Here is a 26,338-nt window from a genome sequence, read left to right as displayed (position 1 = left end):
TCCTTTATGCTTCTGCACAAGTGTCCCCCTGCTTCCCCCAAATCTTTAATACACATCAGAGCCAACTTTGAGAACCATCCTTTATTTGCCACAACTTCTCCATAGTTCCCTAAATCTGAGCCAGACAATCCATATGCAGGAAAATACATCCTTTCTTGTAACAACAGCCTGTCAGAGAAGAAATCATGACTTTTTCTCAAAATGGTGGTCTGGTATTGTACCACTTGAATTAGTTTGGGATCTGACTCTTGACACTTCACAATAAACCAGCCTCTCCCTCCAGAAAGTGAGATGCCCACACATTTTGTCTGTGAAGTGTCCATGTATGCTGACTACAAAGTAGCTGAAGAAGTTTGAAGACCACAAACCAGCTGATGTCACAGGGATCCAACAGATTTCCAACCTGAGACTGACTGGAATAATTTCAACTCACGATAAAGGTTCTGAAACCTGTTCTGAACCCACTGAGACCTAGGGTACATCTGATGTTCGGACTTTGTAATTACTCAAGTCAGAATCACATTTACAGAAAGCTACATCACGTCTTGATGGAAAAAAACAAACTCGGTATTTCCGGGACTGTTTGGACCAGAAGCCCAAGCATTAGCAGGGGGCTTTGTACAGCCCAGTCTGTCCTAGGTGGCTGTTTCGCAGCTTAAGTCACCTGCATGGAAGTCTTTTTTTTTTTCATGTTCAGTAATTTCCATCCATAGACAACACAGCTGCCTTGATTATTTTCACATCTGTGGACTATAATAATGCAAGATAGTACCATTAAAGTACAAGTTCTAATGGTTAGCTTGCTACTAATTACTGCCATCCAGAAGTTTCATACTACATCCAACAAAGTCACAAATAAAAGCTCTGGTAAACTGCACTGTCTCAAGTACTCTGAAATCTGACACTTTTCCTTCCCAGGGTTTGAAGAAAACCATCACTACCATGGACCGGGAGCTTCCACGTTCTGCACTTAGCATCAATAACAGGAATGAACTTCGAAATGTCCTACATCTGCACTCCTTGTACAAGCAGAACAAGGTAAGGAAACAGACTGTGCTCCCCAAAACGTGGTATCAGATCCCAGGAAACTAGGCCAACCAGATCAAGACCACAGTGTATGTCCAAAATGCTGAGGACTCAAGCTCGTGTCTGGTACTGCATTGCTGTGGACACCCTGCGAGTTCTCTGAGGAATGGAGAACATTTAGGTGAGATTGGAGCTCATGGGACAAAGCTGAGAACCTGGCAGTTCACGAACCCTCGTCACAAACTGCAAGCTCCAATAAACCAGGAGCAGTTATTCACTTTAACACCTTTTCCATCATTATGGCTGAATTACTCAAATTTGGAAGTACCCATACATCTCCATTTCTATTTGCAACTTTATATAAGACCTGGCAGATAAAATTAGATTTCTAGCATTTATTATTCTTTGAAATGTAATATAGACAGCAGTATTTGATGACAGGGACATTGATGGATAATTTCCACTTCCAGTTCACTCATGACTTAAGGCACCATGATGCTTTTGGTAAGCAGCATTGAGGCCATCCTGACGTAAGTCGCTTCAAAAAAAATCTGCCAGTGTAGTTGCATCACTACAGCATTTTTTACTTAAGCTCTGAACTTCTGTGGTGTGATTTGTTTTTTTTGTTTTTAATTAAATGCTCATGTGCACAGCACACGCTTTCCAGAGTACTGTTGAAAAACAGTACAACAAGTGGGATGGGGTGTTGCCCTACACTGAAGAGTTATCCCAAGCACATGAATAGAGTTCTGGAGTCCATGCTTCCCACCAAGTTCTGATAAAATAAACCACAAATACTAAAAGCCAGGTACTAAAAATACTTGCAGTTCCTTCTACATCCCTCTGAAGTTGACCAGTTAACATGAGAAAAGGTGTATTCTAGCATAGTCACTATACTTTGCAATATTTATCTGAAATGCGAATAAAGAATGACTGAGACGGGTTGCTCCTGTATCAATGCTTGCTTCATGTAACACAGCAACACCTCTGAGCTCCTGACATTCCCTAACAGACATCTTCGACCTTCCTAAATTGCTTATAGTCACATCTAGGATAAACCCACAAGCAGGTATCTCTAGAAAGCAGTTAATGTGTTCAGCTACTGTACAGTACAAAAAGAATATCCTATTTTAGGCTGCAGCAAGACTAACAAAGTTTCAATGGTCATCAAGAACTTTTTCTTTTTTGGATAGGCAAAGGAGAACCCACTGGAAACACTTCTTGAAATTATTACTCATTACTTCCTTGAGCACCGTGGGACTTCCAAAAGCATCAGTTCACGTTCTGCTCTGTCAGCTCCGCAAAGTAAGAGCTCAACATCTCATCCACCCAGCGTCTCGGATGAAGATCACGTGCGTGGGAGCGCCACTACGCTCGATGAAGGCGAAACTCAAGCCTACAGGTACAGTCTCTTTTCTTTCTCTTTGCCCTATCTAGTCACTACTTTTTTTTTAATTACATAAGGGAAACACTGTTAAAAGTTTTATCATTTATATCTGTTATTCTGTTATCCTAGTAACACAAAGATTAAATTTCCCAGATTATTAAAATCTCCCTTCAAAAACATTTTTACGTTCCCTACCAATTACAAAGATTTGATAACCTCAATTACATCTTTCAGTCACTGAAGCACGTAGAAATCTGAGCTTTTATGCCTTGTAAATTGGAAATACTCAAATTGAAGCATATTCTGATGAGAAACTAACCACCTGTGCTCAAACTACAGGTATATTCATGCCTCACATAGTCAAAAGCAGGGCCTACTACCTTAAATTCAATATTGTTATGAACAGTATAGGTTACTTCCATGCTGCAAAATATCTGAAAACAGCATGTACCCAAGTCTTTCAATTGCACTTATTAAGTGCCTCAAGGTGGAGTAACAGCCCTACCTGTGCTTCAATGGAAAGCTTTTAAAATTGGCACAAAAGAGTAATTCACCTTCCCAGCCTTGCCTCTCAGGGAATTAATCTAATTTTATTCCTTATTCTAAACACAGCATGCTCAAAGCAGCTAAGCCTGAGCATCAGTCCTTGCAAAACCCCAGCAAATCCTTCCTTACAGGGGAAGAAAGCCAAAATTTTGAAACTGGATGCTACCAGCTGAGAAGCAACACTTGAAACGGAGGAAAAAGAGGAATTAGCTGCTTCTCTTTTTCAAACATGGGAGCTTTTAGCATATTATCGGTCATCTTCTCTCCCGCTGTCCGACACAATTCCACCTCACGCTGCCTCAGAGCTTCTACCCGCCTCATTTTCTCTCCTTGCCCTCGACATTGCAAGTCGTTCCATTCCCCTTGCGAGCCTCCCCAGTGCCTGCAGACCTTCCTTATTACAGCAAAAAGCTTTTTCTTACAGAGGAGTCCACTAACACCCTCACCCGGCACCGCAAAGCAGCGCCCAGCAGAGTTAACTGCCACCCTGACTCCCCCTACCGACCCCCAACAAAATGGCGGCGGCGCCGCGCGCGCCCTCCGCTCCCGCAGTGCGCAGGCGCGCTGGCAGCCCCTGAGTTGGGGGGGGGGTGGCGGCCAAGAGAGTGCTCGGCTGCGGGCCCAGAGTGGCCGCCGTCGCTCAGGAAGCGGTGCGTCACGGGGCCGCTCTGCCCTGCGCTGGAGGGCACTCTACGGTTTTGGTCCTCCACTGGCGGGAAAGGGGTGCGCAGTGCGGGTGTTGAGTTCACCCCGCCACACAAACACCCCACCCCTCACACATACACACTCATTATACACACATACACGAGCACACAAATGCCAAAAGGCAAAGCCAAGCCCCACACGCCGAAGCGACGGGGAGCGGGGCAGTGCTGTGAGGAAGGGCCCCCCGCCAGCATGGCGCAGGCACCAGCCCTCAAGGGGTGAAGTATCCCCGGCGGTGCCCCAGCCGGTGGAGCAGGGAGGAGCCAAAAATGGCAGATTAAAGGAAAATCGGAAAGTGAAAACTAGAAATGTCTGACCTTTGTTCTGTGTGTGAGCTTGGAAACGTTACCCAGCCACACACTGACCGCTGCCGGCTCCAGAGAGGGCAAAATCCTGCATTGACTCGCAGGTTTCTGTCTAAATCCTGTGTGGTTTTGTATGTATTTTCATGCACCAGTCTCACCAGTTATGTCTTCCTAAGATGGGGGAGGCTGAAGTTGGTTGGAGGTGCAAGGAAGAAAAAACATGCCAAGCGTGTGTGACAGGGGAATGTGGGTTTCGGGGCCTGTCCTGTTATAAATCAGTATTTGTAACTGATTTTTCTTCCGAAAACAGTTGAGAGACTCTGGGACGTGGGTAGGCGCTTTTGGGGGGTTGGCTCCATGTTTGCCTTGGATCAGGTCCTATCCAAGCTGTGCCACTGGGCCGTGTGCCGGCGGCACGGCCGCAGGGAGAGGCTGCAAAGCTGCCATCGCAAGGGCTGGCCTGGGCAGGCTGCCGGGTCAGCCTGGCCACCTCCTGTTTCAGCCCACAACGTGGACCGGTGAGAGAAACCCTGTGCCTCTGTGCTAATCCCAGCCATTTCCATCCCCTCCAGCCGAGGAAAAGTCAGGCACTACCAGGTCAACCAGCCAGTGCCTGAAATTGGTTTTAATTTCAACTACCTGGATAATTTTTAACGACGCTTTCAGGAGTGGAGAATATAATTAGACTCTTCACTGGTTGCTTATTAAAGAGTCCTCTTTCGTTTTACGTTACCTCTTGAAGTTTTTATGAATGTCTGAAACTGTTAAAACAGTCTCTGAGCTGAGCCCTTTGGCAATGAGGGGTTACGTGGTGAGGAGTAACAGTCCTCGGATTTCCTAATGCTCCCAGAGATTGGCCCTGTTCCCTTCAGTTTGTGTATACACCGTGCTTTCACACCAAGAGACATACTACTTCAAAAATCAACTTGTAACTAGTTAAATAAGGGCATATTTTTGTGATACAGGATGCTTCAAATCATGGAATTGCTCTACTATGAAATGGGGTGGAGAAAAATATCCTCGAGTGAAAAACAAAATATAAATTTATCAACCGACACAAAAGAGGTCTCAGTGAAGTGGGAGCTATTCACTAAAAGAACTTCCATTTAACAGTGACCTAACGTGCAGACAGTGTCCTGATGAAAAAAATGAGACTCGATTTCTTACAGGCACAAATGATGACTTTTTTTTTAGTAAGAACGTGATTTGTTTAAAAATATTTTTAAGAAAGAAATGTGTATAGTGTCGTACACATTCAATCACAGATCCAGGTGAATCTCACTTGCTTTTCAGAGAAGTTTTTTGTAGCATTATATATGTGTAATAAAAGAGATGCAAACAGTGAATTACACTTTGCGTTGCTAGCTGGAGCAGCAGGATGAAGAGTATGGAAAGGGTCAAATAACAGCAGTGTAGCAACCTATTGTCAATAAAAAGCCCAAATACAAAAGTATCTATCTTTTTGAACTAAAATAACTGTTCTACATTTGAACAAAGAGTGAAAGGGGTCCATAGAGTCAGTCTAAGTTATATGATAAAAGAGAATGTTAGCAAAAGTGTTAACAAATTTTCAAACTGCCAACCAAGCAGATGGAGAAGGAACGGGAACTGCTGATGGTAGCTTATGACCTGTCTGGTATGATATACGTAGTTTGTCTTCTGTTATGATATGGTACGTATCAAGTAAGTATAAGTAAGCATAAGATTAAAGTGTTACACATCTCATAGCCAATTGTGGCACATAATAATGATACTGAAATAGCGTCCTGAAGACACACATCTAGATATTTAAGTGAAAAGTGATTGTATTTGAGTGCCATTGCTAGATAACAAGTAATTTACTTTCACAGCAGGGCTTTAATAAGGCAAACACATGTTTTCATTTATTTCATTGTGCATCATTTTGCTGTTTGAAGTTTTGCCTTTTTCTTCCTTGTAGATATGATGTTGAGAATCCACTAGATAAAATCCTTCCATCCAGAAAACATCAGCACAAGAGTGAAAAATGCCACACAGGGACAATACACAACAGCCACTTACCCTCTGATGGGGATAAGAAGTTAAAAGATAGTCGAGAAGATATAAAAGCAGCAACAGTTTCTGAGGAGCTGAAATCCACAGTGAAGGAGAAGCCAAGGCTCAGGTCTGGTCTCATTGTCAGAGGAATGATGGCTGGAACAGTAGCAAGTTCACCAGAGGTGATTTCCAACACTTACAAAATATTTGGCTTGGCCATGGATTTTATGTCTAACCTTCTGCAACAGAGTAATTTGTTAATAACATTTCAGTGACTGCTGCATGCTAATCCGTTAAATCTGCAGTCTGAAAATACGTGGTAAGGTAGGGCAATGGTTCTGGTTAATTCAGAAATTCAAACTGTTTCAGAGACAACCACTACATGCAACTACACCCTGCATGTCTGTGATCTTAGGTTACTGAATTTCTTTATAAATGCTTTCCATTTTTGATATCTCTTATCTCTTGACAGATGGTATTTTCCATTTTCCTAGGAAAATTGCTTTTTTTTACCTTAGCAGTATCTTTGAAAGTAGCAGCTTTCAAAGTTTTCTTAGCTATGGGTATCTGATTTACTCAGGTTTATCTGAAACCCCATGTTGAATTAGTAGGAGTTTGGAACTGAACATTATTTTCAGTTAAAAATGTGTTTCTATATTGGTCCAATCAGACCATATTCCATCAGTAGGTGTTTTCCAAACACAATTCTAAAATTCTTGCCTCTTTTTTTTCTTTCCTTCATGCTGCTTTTATACAGACATGAACTTTCCCTGTGTAAAATTGGGTTTGTAATAATGAGAAATTGAAATATTTTAAACTAAACGTATCATTTAGATAATACTGAAGAGAATATGGAAGTCAAGTAAATTAGTTGGAGTTTTCTAACTATCTGTGATTTGGAAATAAAGACTAGGTCCCTGTAGTGGGCCGTCTTTCCAATAAAAGGTCTTGTATGTCTTGGTTTCCTCTGAGTTGGGTACAACCCCAAAATTAAGCTTTTAGGAGGCATTTTGTTGATCTTGGGTAAAAGAAAGTTTTTTAAAGGTATACATCTTTAATACTGTTCAAATTTTAAGTAAAAGTATACGTCTGTTCTTATTTATTCTTTTTTTTTCCTAAACTGACTTACTGTTTAACTTGATTCCCAATAAAGAAGCAATCGCTTAGCCCAGAAATTAGTAATAGACCTTTCCTTTGCTTTTCATGTTTATTTAAAGATGCTTAAATTTTAATCTGTGGTTTTAATGGCACTTATTTCTAGGATCTGCAAAAAAGGAGGCTTTCAAAACGATCCACTAGCATAAGCAGCACGGCACAGTTCAAGGGTGAAGAACATGAAGAAAATGACCTGAGTGTCCCAAGTACTGATTTTCAAGAAAGTAAAGGATCTTCAACACAAGTAATTATGAAGTTTTCATCAAAGACTATGTCAGGCTCACACACAAGTTCAGCCTCTGAAAAACTAAGAAACATCCCCAAAGATACAGATGACTCTTTGGCCAAACCGCTGTCTGAAAGAGAGAGGACCAAGACAGAAGAAAGAAAATCAGTTCCAAGCTTTGGTATAGACAGCAATGAAAAAAGCCTTAAAGTGAGTGCCCCTCACAGGCATTCAGGGGCTGGAAGAGAGAAGAGAGAAAGGTCACTCAAGAAAAATGAGAGTCATTTGTCAGGCCACAGGTAAGAATATTTGTAAGAATATTATATTAAAACATCGATGAAGTCTGATGCAGGACTTGGAGTGACTGAGATACACCCTCTGATTTCATTGAGGGGAAGTAGCTGGAAGAGGTGAAGATACTGAAAGGCAGAGAAGTTTTAAGTGTTAACTTCCTAACTTTTGACATCCCAAACCACCCAAGACTCCTTTCTTGGTCAGCGGAGAGACCCTAGAGGTTGTGTTTGCACTTTACTGCTTCAAAAGGGAGCTAGTTACTAGCTCGTACTTAGACCACTTATACATCTAAGCAGTAAGGGGGCTCCCATCTGCAGAGGTCATCTATTACCTCTAAATGTTGCAGTGGTAAATCCAGTAAATCTCAGAGGAAAAAATTCTCAGAGGAATACCAGCCAAGTGTGGAGTTGTCCACATGGTTCAGTGCAGTGCTGCCTCGAAATATCCAAGCTGTACCCAAACAGGCTGGTTTAGCCACCAGCACAGTGCTGTACTATGCAGAGACACTGTGGTGTGTCTTTGAAGCAGGATAACCCATGTCATTGCAGTATTTAGACTAGGCCAAATTAGCATCCCCATGCACCATGATGCTGCAGACACAAGTCTCAAAGTATTTTACTCAAAGTTAGTTCAGATAGTTTTTTTTATTGTGTTTCATTGATATAAAAGGTTTAGAAGAGCCACCTGCAAGCTCTGAGTGTGTATTTTTGGCTTTTTTCTGTCTTGTACTCTTAATTGATTTTTTTTTTAATTTTATTTTTTTCTGTGCAGAATTTGAGAAGAGTAGAAGGCGTGGGATTTTGTTTATTTGGGGGTTGCTAAAACAGTAGGACCCAGACCACCACATCTCAAAGCTGGTTTCGTAGTGGGGCTGTGACTTGGGTTGGGTTTTGACATGCTTCAGGTTGAGTCTTCCATCAGAGTTTAACCAGTCTGGAATTCTGAACTGCTGAAGGTGCTCGCGGTTTGAGCAGTGCAGGGCAACTGTGCCCTGTCTGTGCAGATAGTAAATCTGCGTAATAAAAACTGCTGCCTCGTTATCTAGCGCTCCTTGTCAGCAGGTTTCAAACAACTTTAAGCAGGGGGTGAGTATCGCTCTGCCCATATTACAGATGGGAAAACTGACGCAGGTGAAGAGAAACGTCCGTGCTACAGGTCACACAGCATGTCAATAGTAAAGTCATGCACAGGGCTCAGGCACCCTGAGTGTTGGTTTTGAGGTGCACTCCCAGTGCTGGAGGTGAGCGTGGGTGATAAGTTGTAGAAATATTTTTGAGTTTATATCGCCTCCTGCTCTATAAACTAAGGCACATACCAATATCACCTTCTGTGGGCCATAAAGTAGTATTTCTGTGGTACTAAATTTAACAGCAGCCAGGTTTGTTGCTTTTTTTTTAAGTGCTGAAAAACCTCATTGGTATGCTAAAACCGCAACCACAGATTTTTAAATTTTTTTTTCTTTTTTTCCTGTTTAATTTCTTATAAATCTTGAGACACAGTGTGTTGAGGTCCTGTTGAGGTCGTCAGGAAGCAATAATATATATTAAGTCTTTCCACATTTATGTTAGGGGCGGTGGGAGCTAGCAAACTGGGGATGTACTGGACCTGCAAATGAGCCAAGAGTGGCATTTGCTTCCTGTCTGGAACCAAAAAGCAACTGAAAATAGTCGCTAGCATTACAGTTATTTACCTGTGTTAACTAACTTAATTTGTAAAAGATTATTGATTAACAAGCCAAAGCACTACAGTCTTAAGTCTTAAAATCCACAAGAGGTCAGTTACTGTCATTATGTACTGTACTGGAAATCTGAGCCATGTCAGGTAATCGCTCAACACAGGCAGTACAGGTCCAACTTCTGCTGAACGGGAACTGGTGCTTGCAGATCCACCTCTGATATTCCGGATCCATTCTTTGATATGCTTCCAGAAGGATTTATTAAGTCTTGCGTGGCTCTGTGTGAACGCGGAGAGCCAGCTCATAAGTCGCTGTTGAAGCAGAAGCAACGGGGTCTGACTCCATACAACTTTTGTTTCATAGAGCTTGACAGAGCATGTAAGGAAGGTAGTAGTAACCCGTCACTTCATCCTTTCCAGTTTCAGGATGGTTTATTACGTCACATTCAGCATATATTGAGGTAGAGAATACAGCTTCAGTGGGCTTTCGACAGCTCCCCAACAAAGCTGAGAAGAGTAAGTGTATTCCTGGTATTTGATAATCAATGAATATATAGTACGTGATTTTTAAGTATCAAAGGCATATTGGACTGTATAAAATTCTTTGGGAAGACCGTGTGTGACCGAGAAATCTCTTGTACTGACTTCACTCAGCTGTAGTTGGATGTGCTGACACTTCCCAACCTTATGCAGTAACTGTGGAGTGAGCAGAAAAGGAGAAGCTGGGCTGAAAGGGGACTGCCCCGGTGCACCGTTTTGTGCAGTGTACTGCGGTACTGGGCTCCATCGCTCTAGTAAGTGATTTGAAATAGTTTCCTTCCTTCAGAGGACTGGTTTGGTTTCAGCAAGAACAGGAGAGGGAGCTATTTCCTAAGCAGAGCCCATGTAATCTGTTTCCAAAGCAAAACAGGGACATTCCTGCCAGATGATTTGAATTAAAGCCAGCAAAGCATTTGAATTCATGCTGAGCTCTGAGCTCCTGAAAATTCTCACTGAAATCAGCAGGACTGCTGATACTCCTGATGTTAAGTGGAAGTAACAGAGGGTGGAAGTGAGATTCCAAATAAACATCGACCATTACAATATATTGCCTGGCTCTTTTATTTCTTTGGCCAAATCCTGCAGTGTATGAGAGCTTTTCAGGATTTGGCAAGAGTGCTTCAGCATTTTGAGGGAAGAAAAATGACAATATTGGAGCAGATATTTGTCTGGATTCTCTTCCATTCTCTGTTACTTCTACCTGATGCCATTGACATAAGTGCTAATCTAAATATTTAAATGAGTAGCTGAAAATCTATATAGGATTAACCACGGCATCTGCAGTTCTGGCTTTGTTTCCTTCAGAAAACTAAAGACATACAAACCTTATTTTTCCTTCCATTTGCTGTACTTTTTCATTCTCTTTTCTCATATACAAAAAATACATTGTTGCAAGCAGGCTGCAGCCATCCATTGTCTACATAGGAGAAAAAACCGAAGCAAACCCACTGGCAAGCTTCAAAAGACAAGCTGAATGTTATCGAGTACGTGCTTACAAATTGAGTGGGCAGAAATACCTAGCTATAAAAATATCCTGGAGAAATACAGATCCACAGTATTTTAACTCATACGTTTTAATGAAAGAAACGATCGTGCCCTTTTTTTCATTGTCTAATTTTTAGCTACTGCATGAAGTGCGTGTGGGGTAGCTGTGTCAAGAGGCCAGACTTGTGACTTTATAGTTCAGTGTTACAGTATCAACATGAAGTTAGACCTCTGAGTACCATATATTGCATAAAAGATTGCCCTAATTAAGACTTGGAGGTCCTCTCTTTGTACAAATAGATACATTTTTGCCATCTTGACAGTGAGGAGGCATTTTGATTTCTGTGATGACCCAAATTAAATGCTTACCTGCAAAGCGGGCTGTGTAATTCAAGAGTGAGTACTAAGTTTTCCAAAATGACAAGGCAACACACCCACCACAGATAGGAAAAACCCCTGCAAATTCATTTATTTGCATTGCTATTGCTGTGATTCCTTGTTTCTTTTTAGGAAAATGGAATCAAGTTAGTGAATCAATCAAGTGGAGACTAATGATGCAGATGTAGTCTTTGCTTGTTTGTTGAACTGCCACTGCTGAGAGCATCTGCTTTCAAATTCGGTAACTCTAGTGATGGTTTGAAAGGGCAGTGCTTGACTGCAGTTATTTCCTAATTGCTCATAGCTGTAATAAAATACCTACTTTTAATGGAAAATCTCTAGCTATGTTTTCAGTATCCTCTGGAGTTAATGGTGATCCCCTTGCAGGCGTATTGTCATTACATAACGAGTGCACCACGTTCCTTTAATCACAGAAAGACAGAGGTGAAGAACAATTTGTTCACCTGCATCTTCTTTTATCTATATAGTACCTGGCAATATGATATCTGAACTCTTCTCCAGAAAAGAGAGAATACTGATTGTAAAGATTTAGAACAAAAAGATTCTTCTCTTACTTGTATTACAGGGGGAACAGAAATTTTTGTTCTGTTGGGCTATGTCGTGATTGTATTCTGTTCCAAGTCACTAGGATTCATTCCATAAAGAAAGTATAATATGCTGTACAGTTTGGATACCTGCTCAGGTGTAATTGTGAATGCAATCTATGTGCCGTTTTTTTTTTTTCAAAATTCATTTACTTTTAATTAATCCAGAAAAACAAAGCAATATATAGGTGGCAGCAAATCTTCATCAAAGGGCTACAAAGCTGGTGAGGGGCCTGGAGGACAAACCTTATGAAGAACGACTGAGGGAGCTGGGGTTGTTTAGCCTGGAAAAGAGGAGGCTGAGGGGAGACCTTATCACCCTCTACAACTACCTGAAAGGAGGTTGTAGAGAGATGGGGGCTGACCTCTTCTCCCTGGTGACAAGTGATAGGACGAGGGGAAACGGGTTCAAGTTACATCAGGGGAGGTTTAGATTAGATATTAGGAGACATTTTTTCACTGAAAGGGTTATTAAACATTGGAATAGGCTGCCCAGGGCGGTGGTGGATTCACCATCCCTGGAGGTGTTTAAAAAAAGGGTAGATGGGGCACTGAGGGACATGGTTTAGAAGTGGCTCTTGTCAGGGTAGGCTAAAGGTTGGACTCGATGATCTTAAAGGTCCCTTCCAACCTCAACAATTCTATGATTCTATGATTCTATGATTCATGTATCCTCAGCTGTAAACAAACGGCAGCTAATCTAATTTCTCGATTCATCTTATTTTGTTTATTGTACTGTATACATTGTGGTGTTGGTAATGGTGCTGGTTCCTGGAAGCTGTAGGTACGGGAGGTTATCATAAGGACAGTATTTCAATCTGAGTTTTAAACTTACTTTTCTCAGGAATTTGATGTCTGACTTTTCATATTCCATGGCTTTAGCTTTTAATAGTTTAGATAGAATGCATCAGTGGCCACAGTAAATTTCTTCTTTCCTGCCTAAACTACGTAATAGTAGTGCAGTCATGAATATATGAAGTAAATAAGGAAACGTAAAGGTTTGCTTTGACAGGGAAATCATGCAGCAACTGATTCAGTGAATCAACTTGTGATACTTTCCTATGGGACTTTATCATGCAAAGGTAGATTGTTAGTGAGTTTTCTTGTTGTGTAAACTAATACAATGTATACAGCACTCCTGTTATTTTACTGTAGAACCTTCCATTTTAAGGAAATGAAAAATGTTTCTTCAAGGACATATGGAGACTAATTCCTCCATCCTCTTTCATAGCAATTTTATTTAACTTAAATTAAAAATGACATTTATGTCTTACTGACACTTCAGTGAAGAATTTGAAACCCATCTGTCTTTCAGGTCATTTTGATGATGTTGTTTATAGTTCATTCTCAAAGGGATATTTCTCACTCTTCTCATTTTTGTTGAGTCCTTGTTCCTCTTAGTGTGGATGACTCATTACTTTTAAAATTTTATTAGTTTGAGATTTTCAAGGGAATCAAAAATTATATATTTAAAAATACACAATTCAAATGAATGATCCAAGATTCCAATTAAAAAGTTGGAGTATCTGTAGTTATTGTTTGTGTTAAAATGCTTCAAATTCCACAGGAATTTGAGAGAGACAATGTTGAAGGAACATATTCAGATCAAAGGTAGCAAGCTATTAAAGACTTTCCCGAGTCTTTTAACCTGGGCAGAGCCTTGAATGGCAGTGAGGAAAGATCCTCTGCCACTTTTAATACCTTGACGTGGGGCCAACTGTCCCTTGAGCCGGGGGGTTGGACCAGATGACCTCCAGAGGTCCCTTCCAATCTCAACCATTCTGTGATTCTGTGATTCTCCTTAATGCTGAGTCCCCCACAAAAGGAAGTATTTATCACTAAACTGAGCACATGGAATAAATAATGAAGGTCTATAGAGGAATGGAATTCATGATCTTTAGGAACTATAGAAAAATAAGTAGCTTTTGAAGCCTGATCTTGGATTAAATTCTTTCTATTGCTTTTCCAGAAAAACCATGGTGAATAATGAGTTATTTGGGAAGCCTAAAGGGTGTAAGAAGGTCAAGATTTCTCCATGTTCCATGGCTTGAGCAAACAAAATTGGGGAAAGGCAAGCAAAACCACTTCACAGCAGTTGAGAAACAGTTCGTTTGTGTTAGCTACAGAGAGATACTACAGTTGTTGCTAATGCACCCTCTGAAGTTGAAGTGCTCTCCTAATTTTCTGTGCCCCATAATTCTGTCAATGTAAGGTGTGGTGATGATGTGGAAACCCTCCAGTTCTCAGCTGAATAGTTTCTAAATGAGTAATTCTGAGCTGGCCAGCTGCGTTCTGACCAGGCAGTTCTGCAGTATAGTGGAACCACCTTATGCTGAGTTCGATGAGCAGATATTATCTCTAGACCTCAGTTTCACTTAAGAAGAAGAAAAATATATTGAGATGTTTGAACTTCTAGTTTTCATGTATAAAGCCAACCACTCTCCCTCCCACAATTCCAAGAAAAATAGCATAGAAACTAAAATCAGAGCAATAAAAGAAGAAAAAAAGTGTAAAACTGGAATCAAAGACCCAAGGGAACAAAAGGATTTAGCAATCAGGACCAGAAATTAAAAGGGAATGGCTATCAGGCAAAAAGAAATGGGAATATTGCCACATCAGAATAAAAATTTCCTCCTGCCATTAGTGAGCAAAAGGTTACGGCAGTGGATTCCATTGTCCAAAGGTAGAGATCTATAATACAGTTTCAGTAGGAAGGAAGATAATTGATTCTCCACTCATCCTTTCATTGTCAGCAATCACCCTACTTATCCGGTTCTTCTAATTGCATCTGCCGTACCCTCCTTTGCTTTGCCATCAGTCTTGCTACAAGCTGAATGTGAGCTACTGGTTTCCTTTCAGAAGTCTGCCAGTACAGATGGATATTTCAGACAGTTGGGGCTGTTTTATGAGTGTGTAGCTTGGCTTCAGATGCCTTTTCCAACCAAAACCTAAGTATCTCTGATGCATTTCATCTCCACCACCAGGAAAGCAAGAACCAGTGCGTCCAGAGACAGAATTTCTTCCTGCCATAGTCCCTCAGACGAGTTCACCTTCACTGTGCGCTCTTTAGTGATTCCCAAAATCTCACTGATTATTTGGTAATAAGCCTTTTTCTAGCAGTGCTCTGCATTCTAACACATGTAGGGCGGGGTTAGTGAATTGCCATAGATACCAAGTCCCTTAGCGGAACATTAGTCATATTTCATAGAATCTTAGAAATTACAGATGGAAAAGCCCTTTTAAGGTCATTTGTTTCTATGGCAGTTTATTCATTACTATATATATATATATATATATATATATTTGCTGTAATACTTTTTCCAGAGTTTTGTCTAGTCCAGTCTAAACTCAAGGAACACCTCTCCCCTGACAATATATTTCTAACAGTCCTTACTCCTGGGATTTTTTCCCATATATTCACCTTGAATTTGCTCTTCTCTGCCCTGTTCACTGTAGTTGAAGCTGATTCTTGACTGCCCTTTCTGTTCCTTGCTACATATTCGCCTCTGTTTAAATATTTCTAAGTATTTTTCAGGCTCCTTTAGGCATTTTTTTGCCTAAAACTTGTATTGTCTGCTTGTGTTTTTATCTTTCCTGCTCTGAAATTTTGCTGTTGTTTTTGTTAGGTTTTATTCATTTGTTTTATATTTTTTCTATGTATTTGAGGACTGTTCTAACTTTGTCACGCTCTGACTCTCAATAATACAGGGTAAGAAGACTCACCTGCCGCTCATGGCATGATTCTCGGCATTATAAAATGACATTAGCACATTTGTCACTGCAGTTTTATCACAGGAATATATCTGCCTTCTTACTTTCAGTTTCAAGCACATTGAATGCAAAATGTTTCCTCGGTGTTTTGGTGTGGTTTTCCTCCAAAATGGCCTTTATCATATAATTATGAAGTCAGTCTAATCTTCTGTGGTAAAGCAATAAGTGTTCCTATTTATTGATAGAAGAGGCACCTCCCTTCAACTCCCTGCATTTCTATGTAAGACTGCAAGGAGTTAATGACTTGGCTTTGCCTTCTGGACCAAGTATGGCTTTCTTCGTCCTGGATGGAGACCAGTACGGGTGAATCCACTGTGTTACTGAATATTTCTGCCTCTTCCCTTTCATATGCTCCAACAAAAAGTACCTGAAAATTCACTTTTATGGAGCTAGGAGATCCTTGTAGGAAAACAAAATACTAATCTTCTTCAAAGAAATCCTTTAAGTCCTTTAAAAATATATGCAGGGGTTTTTTGTATTCTTTTAGCTATCTGATACTTTCAAAATAATATTTTGAATATTTCAAAATAATATTTTGAAAGTGTTATAGTCCTTAAAGGATTGATATTCATGCTTTCTGTTATTAACGAGAATAAATCAACTTATTTTCTGTGTGAGGACCAAAGCTATACCTGTCAGTTACACATGACTGAATGCCTAAAACTGCCAAGATCCACTGACACGTTTTTATCCTGCATCATTCCTGGCCACAAGCTGTGCTGATTTACATTAGGGCATTGGCAGAGAATGTTGGCCATGAGTTTCTGGGCAAGTCCAGAGCAGGATTTGATGTTCCCTCCGTCAGCATAAACAGCAATGCTGAGCGCAAGCAATCCAGGAGGTTTCTGGACTGCACTGATGAGATGGGATCAACCCTCCCTTGAGCAGGGGGGTTGGACCAGATGACCTCCAGATGTCATCTTTCTGACACAAGTGGTTGAGGAACTTTTCCTGTGAAGGTGGAAATGCTGGAGGAGGTTGCTTAGGGAGTCTGTGGTGTCTCCATCCTTGGAGACACTCAAGACATGGACATGGCCTTGAGCAACTTGCTGTAGCTGAACCTGCTCTGAGCAGAGGGTTGCACTAGGTGAGCTCCAGAAGACCCTTCCAATCCCAGCTATTCTGTGATTCTGAGCTCATGACAGAAATAAGAGAGCCAAAGCAGGTGCCCTCTATTAAATATGGGCTACCACTGAAACAGGAAAATACAGTGCTACACTACAAGTACTTCAGTACTACACTGAAACAGGAAAATAATGAAGGTTAATATATGAATGTCAGATTTCATAAAGAGTGCTAATTAACATTCCAGTTTTAATTGTATTGTTAAGGTTTAAAATTAAATTTCCATCTCAAAGGAAACATAGTTCCAGCGAAGTTATGTAATGTACATTATTTACCCAACAGTTATGATTGGCTCTGGTCGTTTCTACTGTGCACTTTGGTATAAAAATAGGTTTTCTAGGAATAGTGAATGTTTTTAAGTCTGTACTGTTTGCCCAGTGGGCAGTAATATTTCACTGTTATATACAAAATCGGTGTGTCAGATGAGATGATTGCTTTTTCTAAAATAATATCTGGCATTTTGGTAAGTAATAAGGTTTTGATCCTGTGCGATGTTGAGCAGTTCCTAAAAGTACCCATCACCTTGGTAGCCTATTCTGTGAAATGAGGTCTGAGCTCAGGTGGCCGTATTGTTATAAAATAGAGCCTGTTTAAAATCAGACAGAAAAAACCAACCGAGTTCAGTACTCAACGACATGCAGTGTGTATGAGCAACATCTGAGGAATTCATTAAATTTTTCCCACCATGGAAGGAAGAGGATGTATTGGGCAATGGTGGCATTTCTAGGGAATGGGAGTTTAGTCATAATGCAACATTTCAGATAAAAGAACGGAAAGGAATGTGGGGTTGGAGCAGCCTAATAGTAAATTACCTTTTCGTGTTTCCTTCCATCTTTGTCTGTTTGTGATCTCTGTGTAGCACCAGGCATTGTCCTTAAACCACACCAAGAAGCGCATGGCGTCATCTCAAGCTTTCGTTAATGCTTCGGTGTGGCTTTGTAGGCAGGAAGCACAGTAAGAATAGTGCAGTTGGCACCTTCCCTAAGAGACTAACAAGCCCTCCTGGAGTGTGCTCAGCTGCCAGCTGGGGAATAAGTCTCTATTTGACTCTTGCAGTTGGCAATCAGAAGAATGGCTGTCAAACAAAGCGAGGACATCTTTGGGGAATATGGATTTAACTAGCCTTTATACAAAGAGAGAGAGAGATTGCAGTTGCCAAATCACTCAGTAGTGAAAACTTTCAAGAATCTGGAGTTGCATAACACCTTTTATAACATAATGCTTGGACCGGAAAAAAGAACCTAAAATAAAAGTAACTATTGTGATTTTTGTTTTGTGCCAATGGATTTATGGCATCAGAGCCTTCGACATAACATCTGTGTGTGCTGCCATTTGCCCTTTTAGTATTTTTCCAGCACTCCATAGGAAGAAGCACTTTGCAATTACTGGAAATGGCAAATGGCTGCTGTATCATTTCTTTATTTTTGGAAAGGATGTAAAACTGGAAACGTCCAGCTCATTGCCTAAAATGCATTCAGTCAATTGAGAATTTGCCTTGTTCATGCAAGCATAGAGGGGCTCCAGGTTTTCTCAAACGTAAAGCAAGAACAGACAGTATACATCCTATTTTGCTGGTAGCGCTTCACATCATGTCCTTTCCCTGGGTCTACATACGAGCATCAGGGGGAGCACAGTAGGAAGCAGCATAAGAAATTACCTGCTACTTAAAGCAATCAGTTGTTTGCAGGTAGCACAAGGAATTTTTCTCCCCCTTTTTGTTACTCTCCCTGTGATTACAAGGAAGTAAAATCTCTCTGTGCAGTACATGTGTTCACCAGTAGGCTGTTATCTGTATTCACCTTTTTTTTATATTAAAATGAGGTAAGAGAACTACCCCACTCCTCAGTGTAAGCCCTTGCCTTCTTCTAATTTAACGTTTGATATTAGCTTTCAGGAAGATAGTTTATTTTGCTAAAAATTTGTCAGGTTACAGTGGTTTGGACTGTTAAAAATCTGAGGTTTCTGACAGGAAAATGTAAGGCCACGAAAATTCCACATCTTTCTTTAAAAATAAATGGCATAAAAGTTGAAGGCCAAAACTAGACAGAGGGCGTAGAGAATGGAGGGTTGTATTCATCTCCAGTGATGTGAATTGATTGTGTGTTGAAATTTAGGAACCCTTCTTAATGCTTTACAAAGTGTCTTTTAGCTGGTGTCTTGTAAGAATCTTAATTTAATGGAATTTTAGCTCCCTGTTTTATTTTACTGATACTTGTTTATTTTGCTGGTGACTGTTTTGAGTTGCTGAATGTAATGGTCAGTTCACACGAGTGGTACCATGCTCCTTGATACTCCTTGTGTACTGCTTCCCGTGTGGGGGTGTTGCACCGAAAAGTCTTTGAGGGAGTGCAGAATGAATAAAGGAGCTACACTTTTGTTATAGTAGGTCTGGTTCAATAGCTGGAGAGAAATATTTATTCACTGCCTATGAGGGAGCACTCTGTTCACGTGAGCTTACTCATAATGCCGTTCAAACCATTTTGTAGCTCAACCCATGACTATCATCATGTTTTTTTCATGTACAGACCTTCCCAGCAAAGATGTAATTTTCCCCTGAATTGTCACTACAGTTAATAAAATTCAGCAGGACGAACAGAGATACTTGTGGGAGCTTAGTAGAAATGACCCTTTCAATGACAAGTTTTTCATTTACATTTTTTATATCAGTCAATGAGCCATCTGATCATTAATTAATTTTTCATACTGCTAATGTGCCAATCAAACCAGATTCAGGTCTTAACTAAAAAGGAAGTTCATAGAAATTAAGTGGATGAGCTCTGTTGCCTTTGTCAACCAGACTTGCAAGCAAGGCAGAATTTATATTAAATATTCTTGATAAGGTCCTTTTCCCATAGAAATATATTGCCTGGTATTGGTTATGACAATTTCCTTTGCATCTTTACAATAGCTTTTAATAAGTCTGCTTTTATAATTTTGCCCCAAAGCAGTGGCAAGCTACATCGCATATAATGACCTTGTTTACCCTTTTGTAAATAGTAACAAAGTCTAATTATTTTCTTATCTACTCACCAGATCTTACTCGCTATCCCAAGAAGATACAATATGTATATCTCTGTATATGGCATAACAGCAGAAGACCGTAGGATTGCATTGTGACTTCTAGGCATCCTTCTGACACTAAATTATTATGCAGAAAAGATATATGTCCAGTAGAAAAACTGTTGTAATCAGGCTGTGAAAATAAGTTTTACCAACACGGTCACCTTAATGCCACTGGTGATCAGTGTTTATTTTTTAAGCCTCTTTGTTTATTTGACCTCTTGTGTATGTTAGTATAAATAGGAAATGGTGGAATGTACATGCATTATTGTGCCGAGAAGTGCTTTCTCTGCGAGTTCAGCTATTCTGCGTAAATTCAGTTTTCTGCAATGCGTGGAGGTCAGATAGGAATGTTCAAATATTTAGAGAAAGTACTGTATAGTATGTTTATAATGAAACATATTTTCTTCCTGTCCCATTTTTCTGCCATGACGGATGACTTCCCCCTTCCTCAGTATTCTAACTGTATGGTTTTACGTGTACAATAAATTTTCCTGGAACTGTAACCATCTGCTGACATGGAAATTGCAATAAATGTCTTGACAGTGTTTTGAGAAACACAAGTTCCCCTTAAGGAGGGAACCTACACCTGCAAAAATACCCCACTTAACCAGAAAACACCCTACATCAATCTTTGATGTCAGCACTTTCCTCAGCTTGATGGGAATTTCCTTGTGCCTTGAGAATTCAAAGCACTTTGCATCCCGGGCTTGGTTCTTCCTGGAATGGGTGTAGACCCAAAATCTTTTAGACTTTCCAGAAAGCAATACTGTTGGTGCCAGGTGAGCTAGATATGAATTGTACCGTAGTTGACTTTATTTTCATTTATAGATCTTTTCAGATGAAACATGACCGAGGAGAAGTGTTTGGGATGACAATGAACCAAGGGTCCTAATTTGATGTAGGGATGATTTATGTTCTTAAACACAGACATATAGTGCTCTTTGAGACTCTAAGGTATCCGAGACAACAAGTGAAGATAGGAGATATGATACAGTACCTGCAGGAGACCCAAGCCCTTCTGAAGGAGCAAATGAGGACGGATAGGATGCTGTAACCTGTGGTGCTGCATTCTTAAGTGTTAAGAGCTCTGTTTTTGCAAAGCTTGATCGAAATGGGTTGGCCTAGGAAGAAACACATTATTCTCTAGGAAACAAGAGACAATAGTGTGCAATCTCAGACAAAACAAAGATGTGGACTAAGTACAGTTAAGTGACTTGGCTGAAAAACGTTTTATGGGCAAATTTAGTGTCATTGAGCCCCTTTCTCTGACCAGGAGAGATGAAAATACTAGCAAGTAGCTAGCAGAAAGAAATCTTAGCTGAAATTCAGTATTAGCAAAAAGCAAGGGGAGATCTGATTGTATTTTAAACTATACAACAGTCAACAATATTGAACTGTATGTCACATTAAACGTACTGTTGTATTCACTGAGAGCTCAGTACTACTTATGCCAGTATACAAATTTGCTCTCAGTCCTCTTTATTTATACTGACCTGCTGGGCATCCTATTTATTTTTCCCTCAAGTCCCTAGTAACATGGGTGATTCATTTCCATTCTATCTTTTCCGAAGTGTGGCCATCCACATTTCATTGCATAAATCCTTTAACTTGTTTATAGAGAAAAAGAGAAGTGTTTCTTTTCTTATGGTATCAAAGACTATCAGTGAGAAAGGTGCCAAAAGGCTTTTAAACTGGAAAAGTCTTCAGTGCGATATGTGTATGTTCTGGTTTTATTCATCTTTCACACACCGAAAAAGGAAATTAAGTTAATGGAAAGTATGTGATATGACAGCAGTTGTTGCTATAATAATACAGTACATACAAAGAATGTTGCTGAGGAAATTATTCCATACTATTTTTGAAAGGACTGTCAGTGTAATACCTTTTTTCCAAAGCAAAGGCCATTGATGCTGTCTTTCTCTCTTGGAAAAAAAAAGGCTTTTTACAGTAGTTACTTGAAACTTTCCCTTGGTTCTGAATTCATTTTGATACGAGTTCAACAGGAAGAATAAACTCATCTCACCTCCGAAAATCTAGCATCCTATTTAAGTTCAGACTTCACAGACAAGTTTAAATGCTTAGTCCTTTTAGTAGTTGTTTATATGAATTTTTAACCTGTTATTTATGTAATATACAATTAAATCACAAGGACACTGCTACCTCTTAGTGGATTAAAAACTTACCCTGGTAAAGGAAGCCAGTCTAATATCTATTCCCACTTATATTACTTAGATAAGTCAAGTGATTTAATGACTAATTTGAACCTCATCTTGATCACCATCAGGGATATAAATTGCTTTTTGTGTTCTGATCCTTCGAACTGAGAAGCAGTCACATAGACGTGAATATCGTCACTTGAAATGCAGGACAGTATAAAATCTGCCCGTGTATATGAGCTTGCAGGACGTGACATACCGAAATCCCACAAATGAAATGAAACTGATGTTGAAACAGGACTGAAATCCTAAATCAGTTTCAGTGGATTGCTCTGTGCTGGCTGCTTTTCCCGATGAACTCCTGAAGTTCAGCTTTCTTCCATTGAAAAAGTTTTTGCTCTAACACCATTTATTTCTTTATACAAAAATGTTACTGAGACTGAACTCCTTTGTGTAGAACATTTTAAAAGCTGAGGATGAAAGCCATTGAATATGTTTATCTATGTGCATCTTTTATTATCTCACTTTCTCTCCACGCCCCTCCATATATATATATGTATGTATACACACATGTACACGAAAAATTATCTTTGTGTGGGCATACTTGATATTTCTTCTTGTTTTATTCAAACAACTTTTCTCATTAAAAGTGAACATTTGGTCATGCATGTTTTGATTAATTTTAATATAGGAAGTCTCCAACATCCAATTGCTATAAAGAAGACCAGATGAAAGATGTCCTAGAATTAGGTAAGTTATGTCACGCTTCAGTTTGGCTTTTGCCATCCTATTCTTCAGAGCATCTGTAACCAAATAGGTGTGAGTTGCTTTGTAACTCTTAGTTGATTCAAAGTAATTGCATTTTCTATTAAATTCTTGGGTAAGACTGTGTAAAGAAGTTAAGAAGTAATCAAACAAAGAGTGACTGATACATTTTTTATCTGTCCTTTCTGGCTAAAACTATATTATCTTTTTTTATAAAGATGGACGACAAGAAAGTATTAATCTTCATATTGATGAACCCCTGGCACTAAGCCTAAGCAATTTTTTTCATTCAACACATTATATGATTTATTTTTTTTTTCTTTCAGTTGATGTTGAGGATGAAGAAAGAACTGGAGATGTTAGTAAGAATCCGGATCTTTCAACACTGTATATGCTTCAAGTAGTATCAAAGGCAATTGATATTTCTCTTGCAAAAGTAAGACTAACTATGATGGTAAATTCAAATAGATGTGTGAGAGTGATATTTCAGTTAAGTTGGCCAAAACTGCAATGGATTCCTCTGTGTTGCATGTTTACATGGGATTTAACACGTGCTGTATTCATTCCTGAGTATATTCCTTATTCGGTATTCAGGTGAAAAAGTAATGTAGGGATACCTGTACAAAGTTCAGAAAAATACCAGAAGAGCATGCCAGAATGCACTTGAAAAACAGATAATAGCTTTAATTAATGAAGCTTGTATTATTTTATTAATGCCTATAATCAGTTACTCATGTGCTTGTTGTGCAGTCCTTTAAATTAACAGTGGTTCAGAACAAGCTTCTTATTCCCCTATCACTGTTTCTCCCTTGCATATCTTCCTTATTTTGAGCAGAAATGGAACCGTTAAATACTTTTAATATTTCCTTCCCATTCTGACAGAGGGGGAAAAAAAGCAGAGAAAAGATAATGAGGGTGTCTTCCAATTTCACCTCTAGATCAAAGAGGTCCGAGTAACTATACAAACACTGAACAGTCTGTTCTTATTTACTCAGCTTTGCTTTAGCATGAATGCAATTTCATCAGTTTAGCTGTTCCTGAATAGTAGTGCTCTGCAGTGTGTTCAGGGCCAAGGTCTGAATTTGGCAGATGTGCTGATATGCCATTAGACGTAAAACAGTCGAACATTTGGGTAACATTTATCTCATACCAGCAACTTTGACAGGGAAAGCAGGCTGCCTTTTCTCCATACTGTGCCCGGCAGGGTCCTTTCTTCCCTACTGTAACCATTGGTAGGCGTTCCTCTTCTAGCTGTTAAATTTAAGGCAATATTCGGTAATGCTTTCCTGAGAAACTCTGCCCCAGACAATATGCATAAACGGTTTCCTATGCTGAGCACACACAGGATTATGAGTTGAAGGATATTGCAGGAAAAGGAAAAAATTGCTCCTTTTCATTTGAGCGTTGCTATTTACAGAATGTATAAAACAGAAAAGGGTGGTTATAGTGAATTAGTCATTACCCTTCCACACTCCTCCTTTCTTTTCTACAAATTACTGCAGGAAAACATACCCGCGTTTTGGATTTGTTTTTAAAATGAGAACTTTTTTCTTTCTTTTTTTTTTATAGGAATTAAAAAATCTTTTGTTTGGCTCTAGTCTTTGTTGCTTCAGTGAAGAATGGAAAATACAGAGTTTTACGTTTAATAACATACCTCAGTTAAAATACGGCATTGTGCAAAAAAAGGTACTGTAAATGACTTCCTTAAAAAAAGTGATCTTTGCTTTTTACACTGAGTTTACAAAGGCTGTGTGTTTCAGCAGTAAAAAAAAAAAAAAGTCTTCTGACAACTCTTCTCTTTAACTTCTCTGGTTACCACTGGATGATGTCACCTTGTCAAGTCTCGTTAGGAGACTTGAGATGGATGGAATATTTCTGAGGGAAACTTGAAGTAGCTATAGAAAATGCACATATGTGTGTGTGTGACGGGGAGTTACTCATAGGGAGGAAGACAAACCACTTCAGCTGAAAGCTAATGGTGGTAAGAGAATAAAAAGACAGAAATCGAGTGGAGTTTAAGAGAAAAAGGATATGTAGGGGCAATTTTTAACAAGTTTAAGATGGAGCTTCATCTGTCTCAAAGCAGGGAGATGTAGCAAGAATTGCCTGAAGTGCCTGGGAAATCACAAGGAGATTTTTGCCTCTTAGATATGCGGGTCACATGCTGAGCCTCATTCCTAAAATAAAAGGGAAGAAATGCCTCTGCAGTGTCGCTGGGACTGCTGATGGGACTTCTTTTGCAGCCATGTTTCTGTAATTCTGGACTGCAGTCACAAGATGCCAGCTCCTCCCTAAAACAAGGTTTTAACCAATTGCTAGGCATCATCTACCAAGTGTCCCTTTCTAAAGTTCTTGATGGGTCCCTGTGGTGACCAGAGCTGGTAAAACCACCATGCCATGACTAGGAGCAGCCTATACCAAATCCATAGAAATTTTTTGTACTAACAAGATCTCTCTGGTCAAGGGTATTCAGTGGGAGATTCCCTCATCTGTTGTTTGTCTTGTCGCCCTTGCCTGGGCACCTGACTCTTGCAGAGACTGTAGTGCTTCAGACTGTCCTTCTGCTCTGTGTGCTGATGCAGTTGGTCAGCCTGGTTTGTCAGCTGGCCGATGCATAGACTCAGACCAGGGACCACACGCAAGGCACAGGATGTGTAGCTGCCTCCAAAACCAAACAGGGCCATCGTAAAAATGCATCCTTCTCAGCTGCAGCTTAATTGTTTTGTCTCTGCCCTGTGACTTTGTAAATATGCTTCTGTGATATCCATGCACCAGGTCTCTTCTTGTAAGAGCAAGGATCTGAGGACTTCAGTAAAGACTTGGGAAGGAGTAGAATCCTCTTTACAAAACACTCATCAGGGTTCTGCACTGATGCAGAAAATCTTTATCTGTGCTGAGAGAAGTAGACCATTACGTACCATACACAAATGAGAGGAAGAGAGGCTTTGGGGCAAGGGGAATGGCTAATAAACGTGTCATTAAGTTGTTTAATTTACTTACCTTGTCTAGCTAAATATTACATTAGGCTGATGATCTCAGACGAAAGCTGCTTATGTTTAAATAAAACCTAGCAGAAAAAAATATATTAAATGTTAATTTAAACTCCAAAAGGAACCATGGCAGTAATGTTCACTGGTCCACAGTAAAAGTTACTTTGGTGTTTCCAGACCCTGCTGCTAGCGAAAGGATGTCTCATCACTTCTAGCGACTCATGGGCCATTAAATTCCCTGCTGTAAATTCCTCAACAGGAACACCAGAGTGTTCTGCTTCGATGTGTTTATTTCAGATAGTTGATACATTCCTCCTTGCTTCCAAAATTAATTTCAGCTGAACAATTGTGATGCGTGGTATTGCGATATCTGTGATGTTAGTTTTGTGTCCTGCATAGCCTGCTCTGTTCATGCGTAGATGCTCCAGACGACTTTTCTCTGTCTGCTCAGCAAACTACTTGAGTAAATAATATGATGTGAGGCACCTGGGAGAGAAAGAGTGACAATGGAAGGAGAGTTTTGGTGGATGAAGTTTTCCAGACAAGAAGAAGGCATACCATTTACTTCTCAGGACAACTTGTACAGCTGTCTCTGCCATATAGTTAACCCATAGGAAAAGGTCTTGG

General features: G+C 39.9%; 1 protein-coding gene across 2 annotated transcripts in view; it reads left to right on the top strand.

Annotated features, from left to right (window-relative positions):
• Window positions 1-26,338, top strand: part of MINDY4 (MINDY lysine 48 deubiquitinase 4) — an 82,131-nt gene that overhangs the window by 1,342 nt on the left and 54,451 nt on the right. For both annotated transcript variants that reach the window (XM_063324315.1, XM_063324314.1), the window contains exons 2-8: window positions 919-1,038; window positions 2,220-2,428; window positions 5,909-6,167; window positions 7,247-7,665; window positions 22,648-22,706; window positions 23,048-23,157; window positions 24,291-24,407. In XM_063324315.1, the coding sequence (XP_063180385.1) occupies window positions 919-1,038; window positions 2,220-2,428; window positions 5,909-6,167; window positions 7,247-7,665; window positions 22,648-22,706; window positions 23,048-23,157; window positions 24,291-24,407 (1,293 nt within the window). The remainder of the gene's footprint in view (window positions 1-918; window positions 1,039-2,219; window positions 2,429-5,908; window positions 6,168-7,246; window positions 7,666-22,647; window positions 22,707-23,047; window positions 23,158-24,290; window positions 24,408-26,338) is intronic.

This window comes from Chroicocephalus ridibundus, chromosome 2 (assembly GCF_963924245.1).
Source record: "Chroicocephalus ridibundus chromosome 2, bChrRid1.1, whole genome shotgun sequence".
NCBI lineage: Eukaryota > Metazoa > Chordata > Aves > Charadriiformes > Laridae > Chroicocephalus > Chroicocephalus ridibundus.
This window is presented reverse-complemented; position numbering and strand designations above follow the sequence as displayed.